Source organism: Pan troglodytes, chromosome 1 (genome assembly GCF_028858775.2).
Source record: "Pan troglodytes isolate AG18354 chromosome 1, NHGRI_mPanTro3-v2.0_pri, whole genome shotgun sequence".
In the NCBI taxonomy this organism is placed as follows: Eukaryota; Metazoa; Chordata; class Mammalia; order Primates; family Hominidae; genus Pan; species Pan troglodytes.
The window spans coordinates 118102431-118119407 of record NC_072398.2 but is presented as its reverse complement, the minus strand read 5'-3'; the positions used below and the strand labels follow the sequence as shown (position 1 = coordinate 118119407).

The 16977-nt window shown below is 41.0% G+C and overlaps 1 protein-coding gene across 1 annotated transcript in view; it reads left to right on the top strand.

The window, feature by feature from the left end:
- Positions 1–16977, top strand: part of LOC112204152 (leucine-rich repeats and immunoglobulin-like domains protein 2) — a 50225-nt gene that overhangs the window by 6511 nt on the left and 26737 nt on the right. Inside the window, exons 2-6 of the mRNA XM_054676518.2 lie at positions 12939–13004; positions 14832–14906; positions 15058–15192; positions 15963–16106; positions 16236–16379. Coding sequence (XP_054532493.1) covers positions 12939–13004; positions 14832–14906; positions 15058–15192; positions 15963–16106; positions 16236–16379 — 564 coding nt within the window. The remainder of the gene's footprint in view (positions 1–12938; positions 13005–14831; positions 14907–15057; positions 15193–15962; positions 16107–16235; positions 16380–16977) is intronic.

Sequence of the window (16977 nt, the reverse complement as noted above, 5' to 3'; positions counted from 1 at the left end):
TAGCTGGGATTACCGGTGCCCACCACCACGCCAGGCTAATTTTTGTATTTTTAGTAGAGACGGGGTTTCACCATGTTGGCCAGGCTGGTCTTGAACTCCTGACCTCAGGTGATCCACCCACCTCGGCCTCCCATGGATTTAGTCTTGATCCCTTAAAAGAGTATGAGCTCACTAGCAATGACTTGTGTGATGTCAAGCAAAAACTTCATAGCTTTGCCTGTATTTCATATTTCCTTCCTAAAGGGGCAGATCATTTGCAGTTCCTTTCTACTTTTTTTTTTTTTTGAGATGGAATAGTTTCATTCTTGTTGCCTAGGCTGGAGTGCAATGGTCCAGTCTCAGCTCACTGCAAACTCCGCCTCCCAGGTTCAAACGCTTCTCCTGCCTCAGCCTCCTGAGTAGCTGGGATTACAGGCATGCACCACCACGCCCAGCTAATTTTGTATTTTTAGTAGAGATGGGGTTTCTTTATGTTGGTCAGGCTGGTCTCGAACTCCCAACCTCAGGTGATCTGCCCACTTCGGCCTCCCAAAGTGTTGGGATTACAGTTGTGAGCCACCACAACCGGCCAGAGGAGGCAAAATTTTTTGAGATAACTTTGTAACTTGCGGTTGGATAATGTAGCTGAAATGTGAAAGTAATCTACTTTAATAGCTTTAAACCACAAGTTGGTAAATTGAAAATGAGCCCTGTGACCTGGTGCTGTGGCTCACACCTGTAATCCCAGCACTTTCGGAAGCTGAGGCCGGCTGATCACTGGAGCCTAGGAGTTCAAGATTAGGCTGGGCAACGTGGCACAACCCACTGTCTGTCAAAAAAAGTGCAACAGTTAGCCAGGTATGCTGGTACACACCTCTAGTCCCAGTTACTTGGGGGGCTGAGGTAGGAGGATTGCTTGAGCCTGGGAGGCAGAGGTTGTAATGAGCCGAAATCGTGCCGCTGTATTCCAGCCTGGGAGATAGAGCAAGATCCTATTTAAAAAACAAAAAAAGATAAAGAAAATGAGCCCCTTTAAAAAAGGTACAGATGGCCAGGCACAGTGCTCACACCTGTAATCCCAGCACTTTGGGAGGCAGAGGCGGGTACATCACGAGGTCAGGAGTTCGAGATCAGCCTGGCTAAGATGGTGAAACCCCATCTCTACTAAAAATACAAAAATTAGCCAGCCGTGGTGGCGGGCGCCTGTAATCCCAGTTACTCTGGAGGCTGAGGCAGGAGAATTGCTTGAGCCCGGGAGGCAGAGGTTGTAGTGAGCTGAGACCACTGCACTCTAGCAACAGAGCAAGACTCCATCTCAAAAAAAAAAAAAAAAAAAAAAAAAAAAGAAAAGAAAAAAGAAAGGTTATACCTTTGGAGGGAAATCAGGAGAAATCTTTTTTTTTTTTTTTTTTGAGGCGGAGTCTTGCTCTGTTGCCCAGGCTAGAGTGGAGTGGCACAATCTCGGCTCACTGCCACCCGAGTTCAAGCGATTCTGCTTCAGCCTCCCAAGTAGCTGGGATTACAGGCGCCCACCACCATGCCTAGCTAATTTTTGTATTTTTAGTCAAGACGGGGCTTCACCATGTTGGCCAGACTGATCTTGAACTCCTTACCTCGTGATCCGCCTGCCTCAGTCTCCCAAAGTGCTGGGATTACAGGTGTGAGCCACTGCGCCTGGCCCGAATTTTTTTTTTTTTTTTTTTTTGAGACGGAATCTTGCTCTGTCGCCAGGCTGGAGTGCAGTGGCACAATCTCAGCTCACTGCAACCTCCGCCTCCCAGGTTCAAGCGATTCTCCTGCCTCAGCCTCCCAAGTAGCTGGGACTACAGGCACGTACCACCTCACCCAGCTAATTTTTGTATTTTTAGTAGAGACGGGGTTTCACCATGTTGGCCAGGCTGGTCTCCAACTCCTGACCTCATGATTGGCCCACTTTGGCCTTCCAAAGTGCTGGGATTACAGGCGTGAGCCACTGCCCCCAGCCTATCAGGAGAAATTTTAAAACAAGTTAAAGCAACCCATTCTCATTTGCTTCTGGTCTTTTTTATTTATTTATTTTTTTGGAGACGGAGTCTCGCTCTGTTGCCCAGGCTGGAGTGCAGTGGCGCAATCTCGGCTCACTGCAAGCTCCGCCTTCCAGGTTCACGCCATTCTCCTGCCTCAGCCTCTGGAGTAGCTGGGACTACAGGCACCTACCACCACGCCCGGCTAATTTTTTGTATTTTCAGTAGGACGCGGTTTCACCGTGTTAGCCAGGATGGTCTTGGTCTCCTGACCTCATGATCCACCCGTCTCGGCCTCCCAAAGTGCTGGGATTACAGGCGTGAGCCACTGTGCCCGGCCTGCTTCTGGTCTTTTAACTATCTTACTATGTGGTTTCTTTTCAAGGTACCTCATTATCCATATTAAATGTTGTGAATGAATCAGGGCATTATCTTAGCTAATTATTTCAAAATCATCTTTTTAAACAAAGAAAAATTCTAAATATGGGAACACTGAAAGTTTTTTTTTTTTTTTTTTTTTTGAGACGGAATTTTGCTCTTGTTGCCCAGGCTGGAGTGCAATGGCGCAATGTTGGCTCACTGCAACCTCTGCTTCCTGGGTTCAAGGGGTTCTCCTGCCTCAGCCTCCTGAGTATCTGGGATTACAGGCATGCACCACACGCCTGGCTAATTTTTGTATTTTTACTAGAGACGAGGTTTCACCATGTTGGCCAGGCTGGCCTCCAACTCCTGACCTCGTGATCTGCCTACCTTGGCCTCCCAAAGTGCTGGGATTCCACGCATGAGCCACCGCGCCTGGCCCAAAAAGTTATTACTAACTCTGGTTCCCATCTGACTCTGCATCTGGGATGTTTCGTCTAATTGCCTCAAAATTCGGAAAAACGTATCCACAAGTAATCTTTCATTTTTTCCTTATCTTTGTTTTTATAGAGCCTTGCAGCATCCATTAGATAGTTACTAAATATTAATGAATAAGTAGTTGCATGCAGTGTCATGATGGCTGACAGCTGTAGATGGAGGTGTTTTTAGTGGTCTGAAACTGTATACTGGTCACCCATTTCTATTTTTTTTTTTTAATTTTTTGAGACAGAGTCCTGCTCTGTCGCCCAAGTAGCTGGGACTACAGGCACGTGCCACCATACCCAGGTAATTTTTGTATTTTTAGTAGAGATGGGGTTTCACTATATTGGCCAGGATAGTCTCGGTCTCTTGACCTCGTGATTGGCTGGAATGCAGTGGGGTGATTTCAGCTCAGTGCAGCCTCTGTCTCCTGGGTTCAAGCAATTCTCCTGCCTCAGCCTCCCAAGTAGCTGGGATTACAGGCACCCGCCACGAGGCCTGACTGATTTTTGTATTTTTAGTAGAGATGGGGTTTTACCATGTTGGCCAGGCTGGTCTCAAACTCCTGACCTCAGGTGATCCGCCCACCTCAGCCTCCCTAAGTGCTGGATTACAGGCGTGAGCCACTGTGCTCGGCCTCCAGCCACCCATTTCTAAAGTTGAGATACTTCAAAAGTATTATGGATGTCTCTCACATAATCTCATGTAATAGAAAGATTATCTTTTTTAGACAGTAGCAGAAACAGCAGTTTTAGTTTGCAAAAGAAACACTTTAACTGGATATTAGTGGCCAAGTAAAAAAATTAAGTAAATAAAAGACGTAGTAAATCCCTAAACCAAATTGGGGAAGAGGCGTGGGAAAAGCTGCTATGTTTCCAGAATCCAATATACTTTGCCCCTGGCTTGCATGATACTGTTACAATGAACTGTTTCACTTGCAACAGTCATTTCAAAGCATATACGATGCTTTCACTGTATTAAGGATTTTAACATATTTTGTCTTCTTTATCCTGGTATATCTGGGGAAGTGGTAAACAGCAAATGTGAGCCTTTAAAATCTAGTGATATCTTGAAGACATTTTTGTTAGTTTATAAGATATCTGAACAAGAAAATCTGCAACAAGAGAGCCTAAAGAAATCTGATCTAATACAGATCTGATACAGATCACCTGGGCTTGGTTGTTACACAATTATACCCTGGTGTATTAGTCTCTTGCACTGCTATATACAATTAAATCAGACCGGGTAATTTATAAAGAAAAGAAGTTTAACTGGCTCACAGTTCTGTAGGCTGTACAGGAAGTGTGGCACTGGCATCAGCTTGGCTTCTGGTGAGGCCTCAGGGAGCTTTTACTCGTGGCCAAAGGCAAAGCGGGAGCAGGCAATTCACATGGCAAAAGCAGGAGTGAGAGAGAGAGTTGTGTAGGGGAGGTGTCACGCTATTATTTATTTATTTAGAGACAGGGTCTCTTATTTATTTATTTATTTGAGACAAAGTCTCTCTCTGTTGCCCAGGCTGGAGTGCAGTGGTGAGATCTCAGCTCACTGCAACCTCCACCTCCCAGTTTCAAGCAATTCTCCTGCCTCAGCCTCCTGAGTAGCTGGGATTACAGGTGCTTGTCACCATGCCTGACTAATGATTTTATATTTTTAGTAGAGATGGGGTTTTGCCATGTTGGCCAGACTGGTCTCAAACTCCTGACCTCAGGTGATCCACCCACCTTGGCTTCCCAAAGTGATGGGATTACAGGCATGAGCCACCACGCCCAGGCTGGAGTTCAGTGTTGCAATCATGGCTCAGTGCAGCCTCAACCTCCCTGGGCTTTGAGGATCCTCCCACCTCAGCCTTCCAAGTAGCTGGGACTACAGATGTGTGCCACCATGCCTGGCTAATTTTGTGTAGATTTTATAGAGACAGGGTCTCGCCATGTTGCCCGGGCTGGTCTTGAACTCTGAATCTCAAGCAGTCTGCCTGCTTCAGCCTTCTAATTACTGGCATTATACATATGAGGCACCATGCTTGGCTACTGCACACTTTTTTTTTTTTTTTTTTTGATATGGAGTCTCCCAGGTCTGGAACTCCTGAACTCTAGTAATCTGCCCACCTCAGCCTCCCAAAGAGCTGGGATTACAGGCATGAGCCACCGCACCTGGCTGCTCACTTTTTTTTTTTTTTTTTTTTTGAGACGGAGTCTTGTTCTGTTGCCCAGGCTTGAGTGCAGTGGTGCCATCTTGGCTCACTGCAACCTCTGCCTCCTGGGTTTAAGCGATTCTCCTGCCTCAGCCTCCCGAGTAGCTGGGATTACAGGCACGTGCCACCACACCCGGCTAATTTTTGTATTTTTAGTAGGGACGGGGTTTCTCCATGTTGGCCAGGCTGGTCTCGAACTCCAGACCTCAGGTGATCCACCTGCCCTGGCTATCCAAAGTGCTGGGATTACAGACGTGAGCCACTGTGCCCGGCCAGCTGCACACTTTTAAGCCACCAGATCTCATGTGAACTCAGAACATCCTCTGCCCATCAGGCTTTGGGTTATTAGATGGATTTCTGGACTGGTAATGTTCTCAGCCCCACCTGTACCTTAGACTGTTGCTTGGAGAGCTTTTACAAAATACCATTGTTGAGAACACTTGGACACAGGATGGGGAACATCAAATGCCAGGGCCTGTTGTGGGGTGGGGGGAGGGGGGAGGGATAGCATTAGGAGATATACCTAATGTAAATGACGAGTTAATGGATGCAGCACACCAGTGTGGCACATGTATACATATGTAACAAACCTTCACGTTGTGCACATGTACCCTAGAACTTAAAGTATAATAATAATAATAATAATAATAATAATATTGGCCTTATCCCGGTGATTCTCTGATTTGTTTGGTCTGGGGTGGGACTTAACTATCAATATTAATCTTCCCTAGTGAGGCTAATGTGCAGCCGTGATGGAGAACCACTGAACCATAAGCAAGTTTTGCTTATTGAATGTTAGTTGAGGAAATCTGTGCTTTACTTAATTCTTTTTTTTTTTTTTTTTCTGAGACAGAGTCTCGTTCTGTCACCCAGGCTAGAGTGCAGTGGCGCAATCTCGGCTCACTGCAACCTCTGCCTCCCAGGTTCACGCCATTCTCCTGCCTCAGCCTCTCGAGTAGCTGGGACTACAGGCACCCGCCACCATGCCCGGCTGATTTTTTATATTTTTAGTAGAGACGGGGTTTCACCGTGTTAGCCAAGATGGTCTCGATCTCCTGACCTTGTGATCCGCCCGCCTCGGCCTCCCAAAGTACTGGGATTACAGGCATGAGCCACCGCGCCCGGCATACTTAATTCTTTAAAATTATTTTCTGCTTTGAAGGACCCGTTTATTTTTGTAGAGATTAATGTCCTAATTATGTTTCATTATATTAAAAATGTTTTGCATTTTCCAATGTAAAACAAATAAAATCAGCACATGAGTAATCAAAGGATTACTTGTATATTAAGATAATCACTTGGTTTCCTAATGCTAGAAAATACATTTCCTTCATCTTAGATGGATGACATTTTATATGCTTTATTCTTTAAAGGTCTTTCAATCCTGATGGAAAACTGGCATTTAACCAGTTGAGAAAAGATCACATCATATTAAGTAAAGGCTTAGCAAAATGTTTTTTAGAAATACTCTGAAAGCATTCTTATATTTCCTATGCTAGAGAAAATGACTCAACACATTTATTCTGTATTATTTCAGTCATGAAAAATGTTATAATATTCAGTTGGTGCAAATAAAAAATAAAAGCAATTTAAGTAATTACACTCTATCCAAATTATTGATTTCATGTTTGGCAGAAAAACCTGGAGAATGGAATAGTTAATTGAACTTTACTTTGTTGTAAACCAGTTTTTTAAGGTATTTGTATTCTCTATTTCTTCTCCTTTTGCCTTCCTCAGCCTTTCCCAAAAAAGACTGTAATTACATTATTTGTAACAAATAACTGGCAGAATAATTGCCAGAATAACTAGTGGGTGATTAGCAGTTTTAAAGTTAAACCATTAACAGAGGAACAGTAGTGAAGTGTGGTGTAAATCAACTTGTAACTAAATTCTTGTTTTTTTGTTTGTTTGTTTTTTTGAGACAGAGTTTCATTCTTGTTGCCCAGGCTGGAGTGCAATGGTGGGATCTCTGCTCACCGCAACTTCCGCCTCCCGGGTTCAAGTGATTCTCCTGCTTCGGCCTCCCAAGTACCTGGGATTAACAGGCATGCGCCACCATGCCTGGCTAATTTTGTATTTTTAGTAGAGACGGGGTTTCCCCATGTTGGTCAGGCTGGTCCCGCACTGCACTTCTGACCTCAGGTGATCCGCCCGCCTTGGCTTCCCAAAGTGCTGGGATTACAGGCGTGAACCACTGTGCCCGGTCTATCCTGAAGATCTTTACCTAATGTTTATCCAATATAGCTAGCCATTTCTAGTTCAACCACAAAGCAAAAATGCTTCCAGGAAGCATTTATTCACAGAAAAGACTCAGATCTCATTTACTCCTAATTCAGATAGTTCTAACAGGAGGTGGGGTCTCCTAGCCTATGGCAATTGATTAGAAACAAATTTTGTAAAAAGTTAAGTGGCCTGTTACAGAAAGGAAGACTGAAAGTTCCAAGAAGTGAGAGCTTTTAGTGTAAAGCTGTTAGTTGTAGAGGAAAAGCCAACTTACAAGAGCAGACAATTTTCAGAGTTGTTTTAGAATTCTTGTGTTTAGTTCAGTTTACTCCAAGAATATTCAAGATCATAAGCACGTTAAATCACAATATGGTAATTGATTATAATGGTAACCCTGAGGTTTTTTTTTTTTTGAGATAGTTTCACTCTTGCTGCTCAGGCTGGTGTGCAGTGGCACCATCTTGGCTCATGGCAACTTCCGCCTCCTGTTCAAGCGATTCTCCTATCTCAGCCTCTGAGTAGCTGGGATTACAGCCACACGCCACCACGCCTGGCTAATTTTTTGTATTTTTAGTAGAAATGGGGTTTCACCATGTTGGCCAGGCTGGTCTTGAACTCCTGACCTCAGGTGATCCACGCGCCTCGGTCTCCCAAAGTGCTGTGATTACAGGCGTGAGCCACTGTGCCCGGCCGAGTATTATTTTTAAAACTAAATTACGCTAGGTACACTCTTAACAAGGCAAGGATTTCCATTCACAAAAGGAAGCGTAAATTATGCAGGCTAAATGAAGCACTGCCATACCCAAAATATTAGATACAATATTTTCTTATGCTTTAACTTTTACAAAGGGCCTCTTTGTCAGAAGTTGCTGAAGTTCCCGGTTCAGCCTATTATTGCTGCATATTCTTGAAAACAAAATTGTTGATGATTCAGATGTATGTGTGACTGTGCAGAAGAAAACCCCTCCATTTCTGTTGCTGTAGGACTTTGTTGCAATTAGCTTGCTGAACTTGATTTTCTCTTCGAACTGTTGTGATTGCTTTGTACATCCTATAAATAATTTACCCCTGATGGTACTAAACGACTACATTAATGGCACCTCTGGCTCCACATGATATCAAGGACATTAATAATTCATCATTTATTACAGCTACATCCTTGTAGATTAGCATGAGTGGGAACTGAGTTTACAACATTGAGATCAGGCCCTCTGAGAGACCTTTACTCCTCTGTCATCATATCTATAAATATTCAGATATTAGTGGTGTTAGAAAATAAAGGGAGGACTGTTACAGAGCTAGACTTTAGGTTAAGTTTATTAAGCATTAGGTTTACAGCCTGGGCAACATAGGGAGACCCCATTTCTACAAAACAGAATAAATTAGCTGGGCTTGGTGGCATTTGCCAGTGGTCCCAGCTGTAAGGAGACTGAGCTAGGAGCATTGCTTGAGCCTGGGAGGTGAAGGCTACAGTGAGGTGTGATGTCACCACTGCATTTCAGCCTAGGCAACAGAGCTTTAGATTACTTCAAGTTCTTAAGTACATTTTAGGGATATTTGAAAGAGAGTTCTCCATTTCAGGACTCCTGCTTTTTTAAAAAAAATTATGCAAACCACCTGGAATTAATGGACATTGGGAAGGACAGTGAGAGACTTCAATTTTTAAAATCATCCAAATCCATATTCCAAGAGTTTTAAATCTGGTATTTGAAGTCTTCATTTATTTGTTTATTTTTAATTTTTTAATTTTTTTGGGGATGGAGTCTAGCTCAGTCATCCAGGCTGGAGTGCAGTGGCACGATCGCAGCTCACTGCAACCTCCACCTCCTGGGTTCAAGCGATTCTCCTGCCTCAGCCTCCCGAGTAGCTGGGATTACAGGTGCCTGCCACCATGCCTGGCTAATTTTTGTATTTTTAGTAGAGACGGGGTTTCACCATGCTGGCCAGGCTTGTCCCGAACTCCTGACCTCAGGCGATCCACCCACCTCGGCCTCCCAAAGTGCTGGGATTACAGGTGTGAGCCACTGCGCCTGGCCCCGAAGTCTTCATATTTTAGTCTTCTGTCTTTTGGGAGGTACTTTTAAAAAAAGAAATAGGAAAGGCATGCTTACGGGGAACACGAGTATGCCTGTGCACTCCTGTGTGCACGTGTCATTTGATCAAATTCCAGAGTGAAATTAGGCGTAAAAGCTAATTTACCCATTTGCAGTAAAGGAGAATAATAGAGTTGATGTTGAATTTTCTTACAGTTTTGGAGTGACTGCACCTCTGAGAATTGTTAAGTGTTGCTTTCGGAAAAAGAAAAACGTTACTAAAGTTGACAGTGCTTACAACCCTAGCGCTTAGTCCACTGCCTGGCACATGGTCCAATAAGTGTTTATTGTATGCATGACTGATCAGATCAATCCATGTAATTCTAGTTAGACACTTGATAACTTAAAACAGTTGTACTGATGCTGATGTATATTAGTTGCTTTCTATGATAGTACTGCTTTGGGAGTATATTTCAGTTCACCTTTAGTGTTTTTCAATCTTAATAAATGTGGGTTTGTTTTAGAGGGTCCAGAGAGCCTCATTATATGGGGCTCTGACCTATGAGGCTGTTTGAAAGCATATATCCTTTCAACAACATTATCCGGTACAGAGGCTGCAAAGCATTTCAGGTATCCTTTGGGTTGCATTGAAAAGCCTATAGGTTCTTCAAAGATAGGAGAAAATTACTCTTTCCCAAAACAGAGGACACTGGACAGTTTTCACTAATACCAAATACTAAGTTATTTATAACGTATAAATTGAGTTTCATTTTATTGCTTTAGATTTCTTTAATAATTATTTTCTTTAAAAATGATTATGTGGGTCAATGATTATTGACAATCATAGGAGAACTCTAGGGGATGAATACAGTCAAGAGTTACATTGCCAGGAAGATTTAGGGTTGGGAAAGGCATTATGAACACTGTTAGGATTAAAATGAAAGCCCTTAATCTGGAAGGGGAAAACTGCTAAGTTATAGTAGTCACCAGATACAAAATTAGATCATATTATGCTAGCCTGCTACACAGATGATATTAGCTCTTCATTTGCCAGACTAACCAGCTTGGAGTAGAATATAGAATATCTAACTTAAATTAGAACAGTTGAATTTCTCCTTGAGTCAAAACACCACAAAACAACAACAAAAAAATCTTTTCACTTATATTTTTATACAAGTGTATGTGTTGTTTAGTAGCAAGAGTGAATTGGATGAAGTATCTGAATATGAGATTTTTATGTGTAGTGAATTCATATTTTTATCTTTTATATTTTCTGACACCCTCCTCCATTCATGAGTGTCCTTGAGCTGATACCTTGTGCCAGACATCTTGGAATATTTTAGAACTGTTGTGGAAAAGTGATGGTTTAACACACAGCTTTAGTTATGATATGGTGTAAATTAAGCTCTTAAATGAAAGTGGCTAGCTTTTACAGATAGGCCGGCATGAATCTAGCTGAGAACAAATTGTTCTAATGTGATAGAGACATTATTCAAACCTGCATGCATCTGTCAACTGCCTATGGTGGCATAGTGAGATAAAGTGATCTGTAATGTTTCTGTAATGTGTCCCTGTTGCTAGCCATATTGTAACATACAGCACATCTTTTAGGCAGACAGCTTGTGTGGGCTGCATTCCACCTCAGCCTTGTAAAGATGCCAGAAGCTTCAAGGTGAATTTTTAAAGCCTATTTAACTATTTAGACTTGACTAATTTCAGTGAAATCTCTACTGTATCTAATAAAGTACTTGCTAGAAGTGAGATGAAATTTCAAATTTATAACTTTTATTAGTTGTGTGACCTTAGATTGGCCAATCAGTGATCTTTCTATGCCTGTTTCCATATTAGGAAAGTATTTTAAAAGTATTTGCCTCATAAGATTGTTGTGTGGATTTAGCCAGTTAATATGTGTCAGGTGCATAGAAGAATGCCTGCCTGCCTTTATAAATGCTGGCCACCAATGCCGTCATTATTATTAACATAATTTGGGGTGAGATTAATTTCCTCTTCCTGAAGGTGGATTGCTTTTTTTTTTTTTTTTTTTTTTGGAGACAGAGTCTTGCTTTGTCACCGAGGCTGGAGTGCAGTGGTGCAATCTTGGCTCACTACAACCTCACTACAACCTCCGCCTCAAGGGTTCAAGTGATTCTCCTGCCTCAGCCTCCCGAGTAGCTGGGATTACAGGTGCATGCCACCATGCCTGGCTAATTTTTTTTGTATTTTTAGTAGAGATGGATTTCACTATGTTGGCCAGGCTGGTCTTGAACTCCTGACCCCGGGTGATCCACCCGCCTTGGCCTCCCAAAGTGCTGGGATTACAGGCGTGAGCCACCATGCCTGGCCTTTTTTTTTTTTAAAGGAAGACCACATCCCTATCAAGGATGTGGTCAACTTCAATTTTAATTTAGAAGCTCACCATTTTGACTTGTGAAATATATCTTCAGATGTATTTACAGTTAAGGCATAATACATAATCACTACAGGGAATAAAGAAACTCTTTAAATACTGCAATGGAATGATCTAAGATGTATTATTGAGTGAAAAAAGCAAGGGGCAAAATGTGTAAATTGTTGTGTCATTTCTGTAAAAATTTGCTGTACATGCATAAAATATTCAGAAGTCTGCACAATAAATGGCATATTTTCATTTGTTGTTACTGGGAAGGGGAATTGGGTGGCTGGAAACAAAAGTGGGAGACTTTTTACACTTTTTGATTATTGGACCATGTGAATATATTCCCAAACTCAGAAGCTACACACACATATATAAATACACACATGTAAAGTAAAATAGCTATTTTGAAATTCAGATACATTTTTATTCATCCTTTATAAACATTCTTGTCTATACTACTCAAATTGACATTTAAGAGGACTTTTTTTTTTTATTAAAAAATTTTTTTTGGCTGGGTGTGGTGTCTCACGCCTGTATACCCAGCATTTTGAGAGGCTGAGATGGGCAGATCACGAGGTCAGGAGATCGAGACCATCCTGGCTAACACGGTGAAACCCCGTCTCTACTAAAAATAGAAAAAAATTAGCCGGGCATGGTGGCGGGCGCCTGTAGTCCCAGCTACTTGGGAGGCTGAGGCAGGAGAATGGCGTGAACCTGGGAGGCGGAGCTTGCAGTGAGCCGAGATTGCGCCACTGTACTCCAGCCTGGGCAACAGAGCGAGACTCCGTCTCAAAAAGAAAACAACAAAAAAAATTTTTTTTTTTTTGAGACAGAGTCTCGCTCTGTCACCTACGCTGGAGTACAGTGACGTGAACTTGGCTCACTGCAACCTCTGCCTCCCGGGTTCAAGTAATTCTCCTGCCTCAGCCTCCTGAGTAGCTGGGATTACAGGCGTGTGCCACCACACCTGGCTGATATTTGTATTTTTAGTAGAGATGGGGTTTCACCAGGTGAGTCTTGAACTCCTGACCTCAGGTGATCTGCCACACCTGGCAAATATTTGTATTTTTAGTAGAGATGGTGTTTGCCAGGTGAGTCTTGAACTCCTGACCTCAGGTGATCCGCCTGCCTCAGCCTCCCCAAGTGCCAGGATTACAGGCATGAGCCACTGTACCTGGCCAAGAGGACTTTTTGTATTTCTATTTAGTTTCTTTTTTTTTCTTTAGGTCTACTTTCCAGGACTACACTAAGAATGATATTTTGTCCTCTTTCAGGGATTTGAGTCATAATCAGTTGTCTAACTGGAACATCAGCTTGGAATCACAAACATTACAGGAAGTGTAAGTTATTTTTATTTATTTAAAGTTATGTTAAATTCCTGAGGGAACTTAATAAATTGTGATTTGTGGGATGTTTAATCCAGAGATGCCATAAAAAAATTGAAGGAAAAAATTAGTTAAAAGAAATTATTTGAAAACCTAAAATGTTTTCTTTGGCTTTGTTATTATCAGACTGTCTTGGCATTGGGTTGGTGATTTCAAGTTGCAGGCTGTGGGGGAAATATTTTACCTTCCTGGGGCTAAAAGTAAGATTTACGCCTCTTCAGAGTAAATGTGTTTTGATTTTGGCCAAGTTTTCAGCCAGTGAAACTCTGTTGTATAACCTTTTTAAATGTCTTGACATGTTATCTAAGATTGGGAGCATCATGTCTAAAGTAGATTTATATGAAATAGAGTATTCTTGATATTGTATGAGAATGTAATGATTGATAGAATTAAGTTTTTCTCTTAACTAAAGTTTTTCCTTTAATACTGAGATGTATTATGTAATTTTGGAAGGAGTTTTCTAAGATATTATTAATATTAGTTTTTGCGTTGTTACATTCCTAGAGGCACAACCATTAAGGTATATAGGCCTATTTGCCTCTACAATTAACACCATCAGAACCCTGAGATTTACTTTCCTTTTTAATTCTTTGCTAACAGGGATAACTTCTTCATGCTCATTGTCTCTGCATTCTCTCCTCCTGGCCCCAGATTCACTGCTTCTAATACGTTGTGGATGAGTACACAGTTGACAAGTTTGTTAGCTGAAAGAGTAGGCACTGAGGAAAGGCCTGAAAATGCTTCAGTGGGAAGTGCATGAGCTTTATTGCATGGACTTTGTAACTTTGGTTGGTTTCCTGAAGGTCTTTACTTCTGGTTTCTTTTCTGTGTTCTAGATTGTTGAGGTTGTTCAGTGACTAAAAACCAGGTTAATGAAATGTGATTGTATTAGATTTGCTACTAAAACATTTGAGACAAACTGTTTAAAGGGCTGCTGGGATCAGATGCAACATGTTATGTTATCTGTAAAATTAGTCATAGGTTCCATCTCTGGGTGGGCTGATAAATTTCATCTGTGGTCTCAAGTAACACTCTCTAACATTTGTATAGCTTTAGAAAAAATATATATACATTTGTGTGTGTGTGTTTATATATATTTAGAGAAAGAGAGATCTGGATGGACTGATTATGCCTTCTTTGTTTAAGGACTCAAATTAGCTGCCATAACCCCAACTTATTCAAAGAACTTTGCTTGAACTAACAATATTTAATGTGCAAAATACTTCGTAACCTTTCTGATATTAATATCAATAGTAGATCAACACTATGAAAATACATTTCTTGGCCAGGCATGGTGGCTCACGCCGGTAATCCCAGTACTTTGGGAGGCCAAGGTGGGCAGATCACCTGAGGTCAGGAGTTTGAGATCAGCTTGGCCAACATGGTGAAACCTGTCTCTACTAAAAATACAAAATTAGCCGGGCGTGGTGGTGCATGCCTGTAATCCCAGATACTCAGGAGACTGAGGTAGGAGAATCACTTGAACCCAGGAGGCAGAGGTTGCAGTGAGCCAACATTGCACCATTGCATTCCAGCCTGGGCAAAAAGAATGAAACTCTGTCTCAAAAAAAAAAGAAAAAAAAAAAAGAAAGAAAATACATTTCTCATTAAAACCTCTAATTTCTCAATAAATACATTTTTATTTTCGTCTAACTCATTCTGAGTCATATTCTTTTTCAAATTTGGCACCTATTCTAAAGAATATATGTTAGCCAGAAGGTAGAATCCAAGAGGTAATATTTCCCTCACTAAACATTTAAATCTGTTTTTCCTCTTGCCTAGGAAAATGAATTACAATGAACTAACAGAAATCCCATATTTTGGAGAACCTACATCTAATATTACTCTACTTTCATTGTAAGTTAGTAAGTTTTCAGGTTTTTTACTTAAATTATGAAAAGTATACATTTTTTTTTTTTAAAGCACATATATTGTTGATTCTAATTAACATTTTTGTGGCCTGGGGTGGATCAGTGGCAGCAGCTTCATTATAATCTTTGTTTTACAGAGTCCATAATATAATCCCAGAAATAAATGCACAGGCGCTCCAGTTTTACCCTGCTCTGGAGAGTTTAGACCTCAGCTCAAATATAATATCAGAAATCAAGACATCTTCATTTCCTCGCATGCAGCTTAAATACCTGTAAGTAACACAGATTAAATTAGATTTACTTTAAAGCACATGTTTATGGGGACTGTTGTGGGGTGGGGGGAGGGGGCAGGGATAGCACTGGGAGATATACCTAATGCTAGATGACGAGTTAGTGGGTGCAGCGCACCAGCATGGCACATGTATACATATGTAACTAACCTGCACATTGTGCACATGTACCCTAAAACTTAAAGTATAATAATAATAAATAAATAAAAATAAAATAAAATAAAGCACATGTTTATTATTCATCAGTACCTATCCAAAAATATTTGGTTATTTATTGTGCTTTTTATATGCATATGTGAGACAAACCTAGAGTTGGTGTGTTGGGTGGTTGGCTTTGCCACTCACCCCACAAGCCCCCTAAAGAAAGATCGCACTATTGTCAGAAAATATTGATAGATATCAAGGGTAATTTTGAGATTCAATTTTGTTTGTTTTTTTTTGAACCAAGCTTTCTAAAAGGTAAATAGAGATTTGTTAAACAATGGCTTACTGTATATAATGATAATTAGCATGTGTGCCAGTGTTTTCCAGTTTACAAAGCATATTCACACATGCTGTTTTGTAACAACCTAAATGAAGTAGGTAGCCTCTTAATTTTGTAGATGAAGAAACAGAGCAGTTAAATGATTTATAAAGTTGTGGATGGGCTATGATAGACCTGGGGGCTTAGACATACATTTTTGGCAGCTTTCTAGTGGTAGAATTTTTATTTTACTAAATTTTTTCTTTTGCTATTATCTTGTTTATTTTAGGAATTTAAGTAATAACAGAATAACCACCTTGGAGGCTGGTTGCTTCGATAATTTATCAAGTTCCTTATTAGTGGTAAAGTTAAACCGTAACCGAATTAGCATGATTCCACCTAAGATCTTCAAGCTGCCTCACCTCCAATTCTTGTGAGTAACGAAATAGACGGATTATAAGAAGATAGTTTTTTCTTACAGGGTCTTTTTCTTTTTAATTTAATTACTGTTAGAACATTTTAGCAAACCAATTTCCTGACTGTAAAACTATTTTTGTTAAAGGGAACTTAAAAGAAACAGAATTAAAATTGTGGAAGGTCTTACATTCCAAGGGCTTGACTCCTTAAGATCTTTGAAAATGCAGCGGAATGGAATTAGCAAACTTAAGGATGGAGCATTTTTTGGCTTGAATAACATGGAAGAACTGTAAGTACTCGGGACTAGAGGTGATTATTAGGAAAGTAGTCTGTTTGGGACTTTTCAGTGTCGAATGGCTAGGGTAGTTGTTCTGATTATAGAGATACATTCATTCATTCCCTGGTCACTGATGTGAAGTAAGTGTACATAAAACCTTTAAAGTTTTGTTAGCTAACTGATCAGTTTTGAAATAATTCTTACAAACTTCTCATCTAAAAAGTTTATATATATATATATATATACTTTTTTTTTTGAGATGGAGTCTCACTCTGTTGCCCAGGCTGGAGTGCAATGGCGTGATCTCAGCTCCTGCAACCTCTGCCTCCCAGGTTCAAGTGACTCTCCTGTCTCAGCCTCCTGAGTAGCTGGGATTACAGGTGTGTGCCACCAGGCCTGGCTGATTTTTGTATTTTTAGTAGAGATGGGGTTTCACCATGTTGGTCAGGCTGGTCTCAAACTCCTGACCTCATGATCCACCCACCTTGGCCTCCCAAAGTGCTGTGATTACAGGCATGAGCCACCGTGCCCGGCCAAAAAGTTTATATTCTTAATGTTTTGGCTAATGAAAATTATCAGAATTTATCCAAACAGGTATACTATACCACTT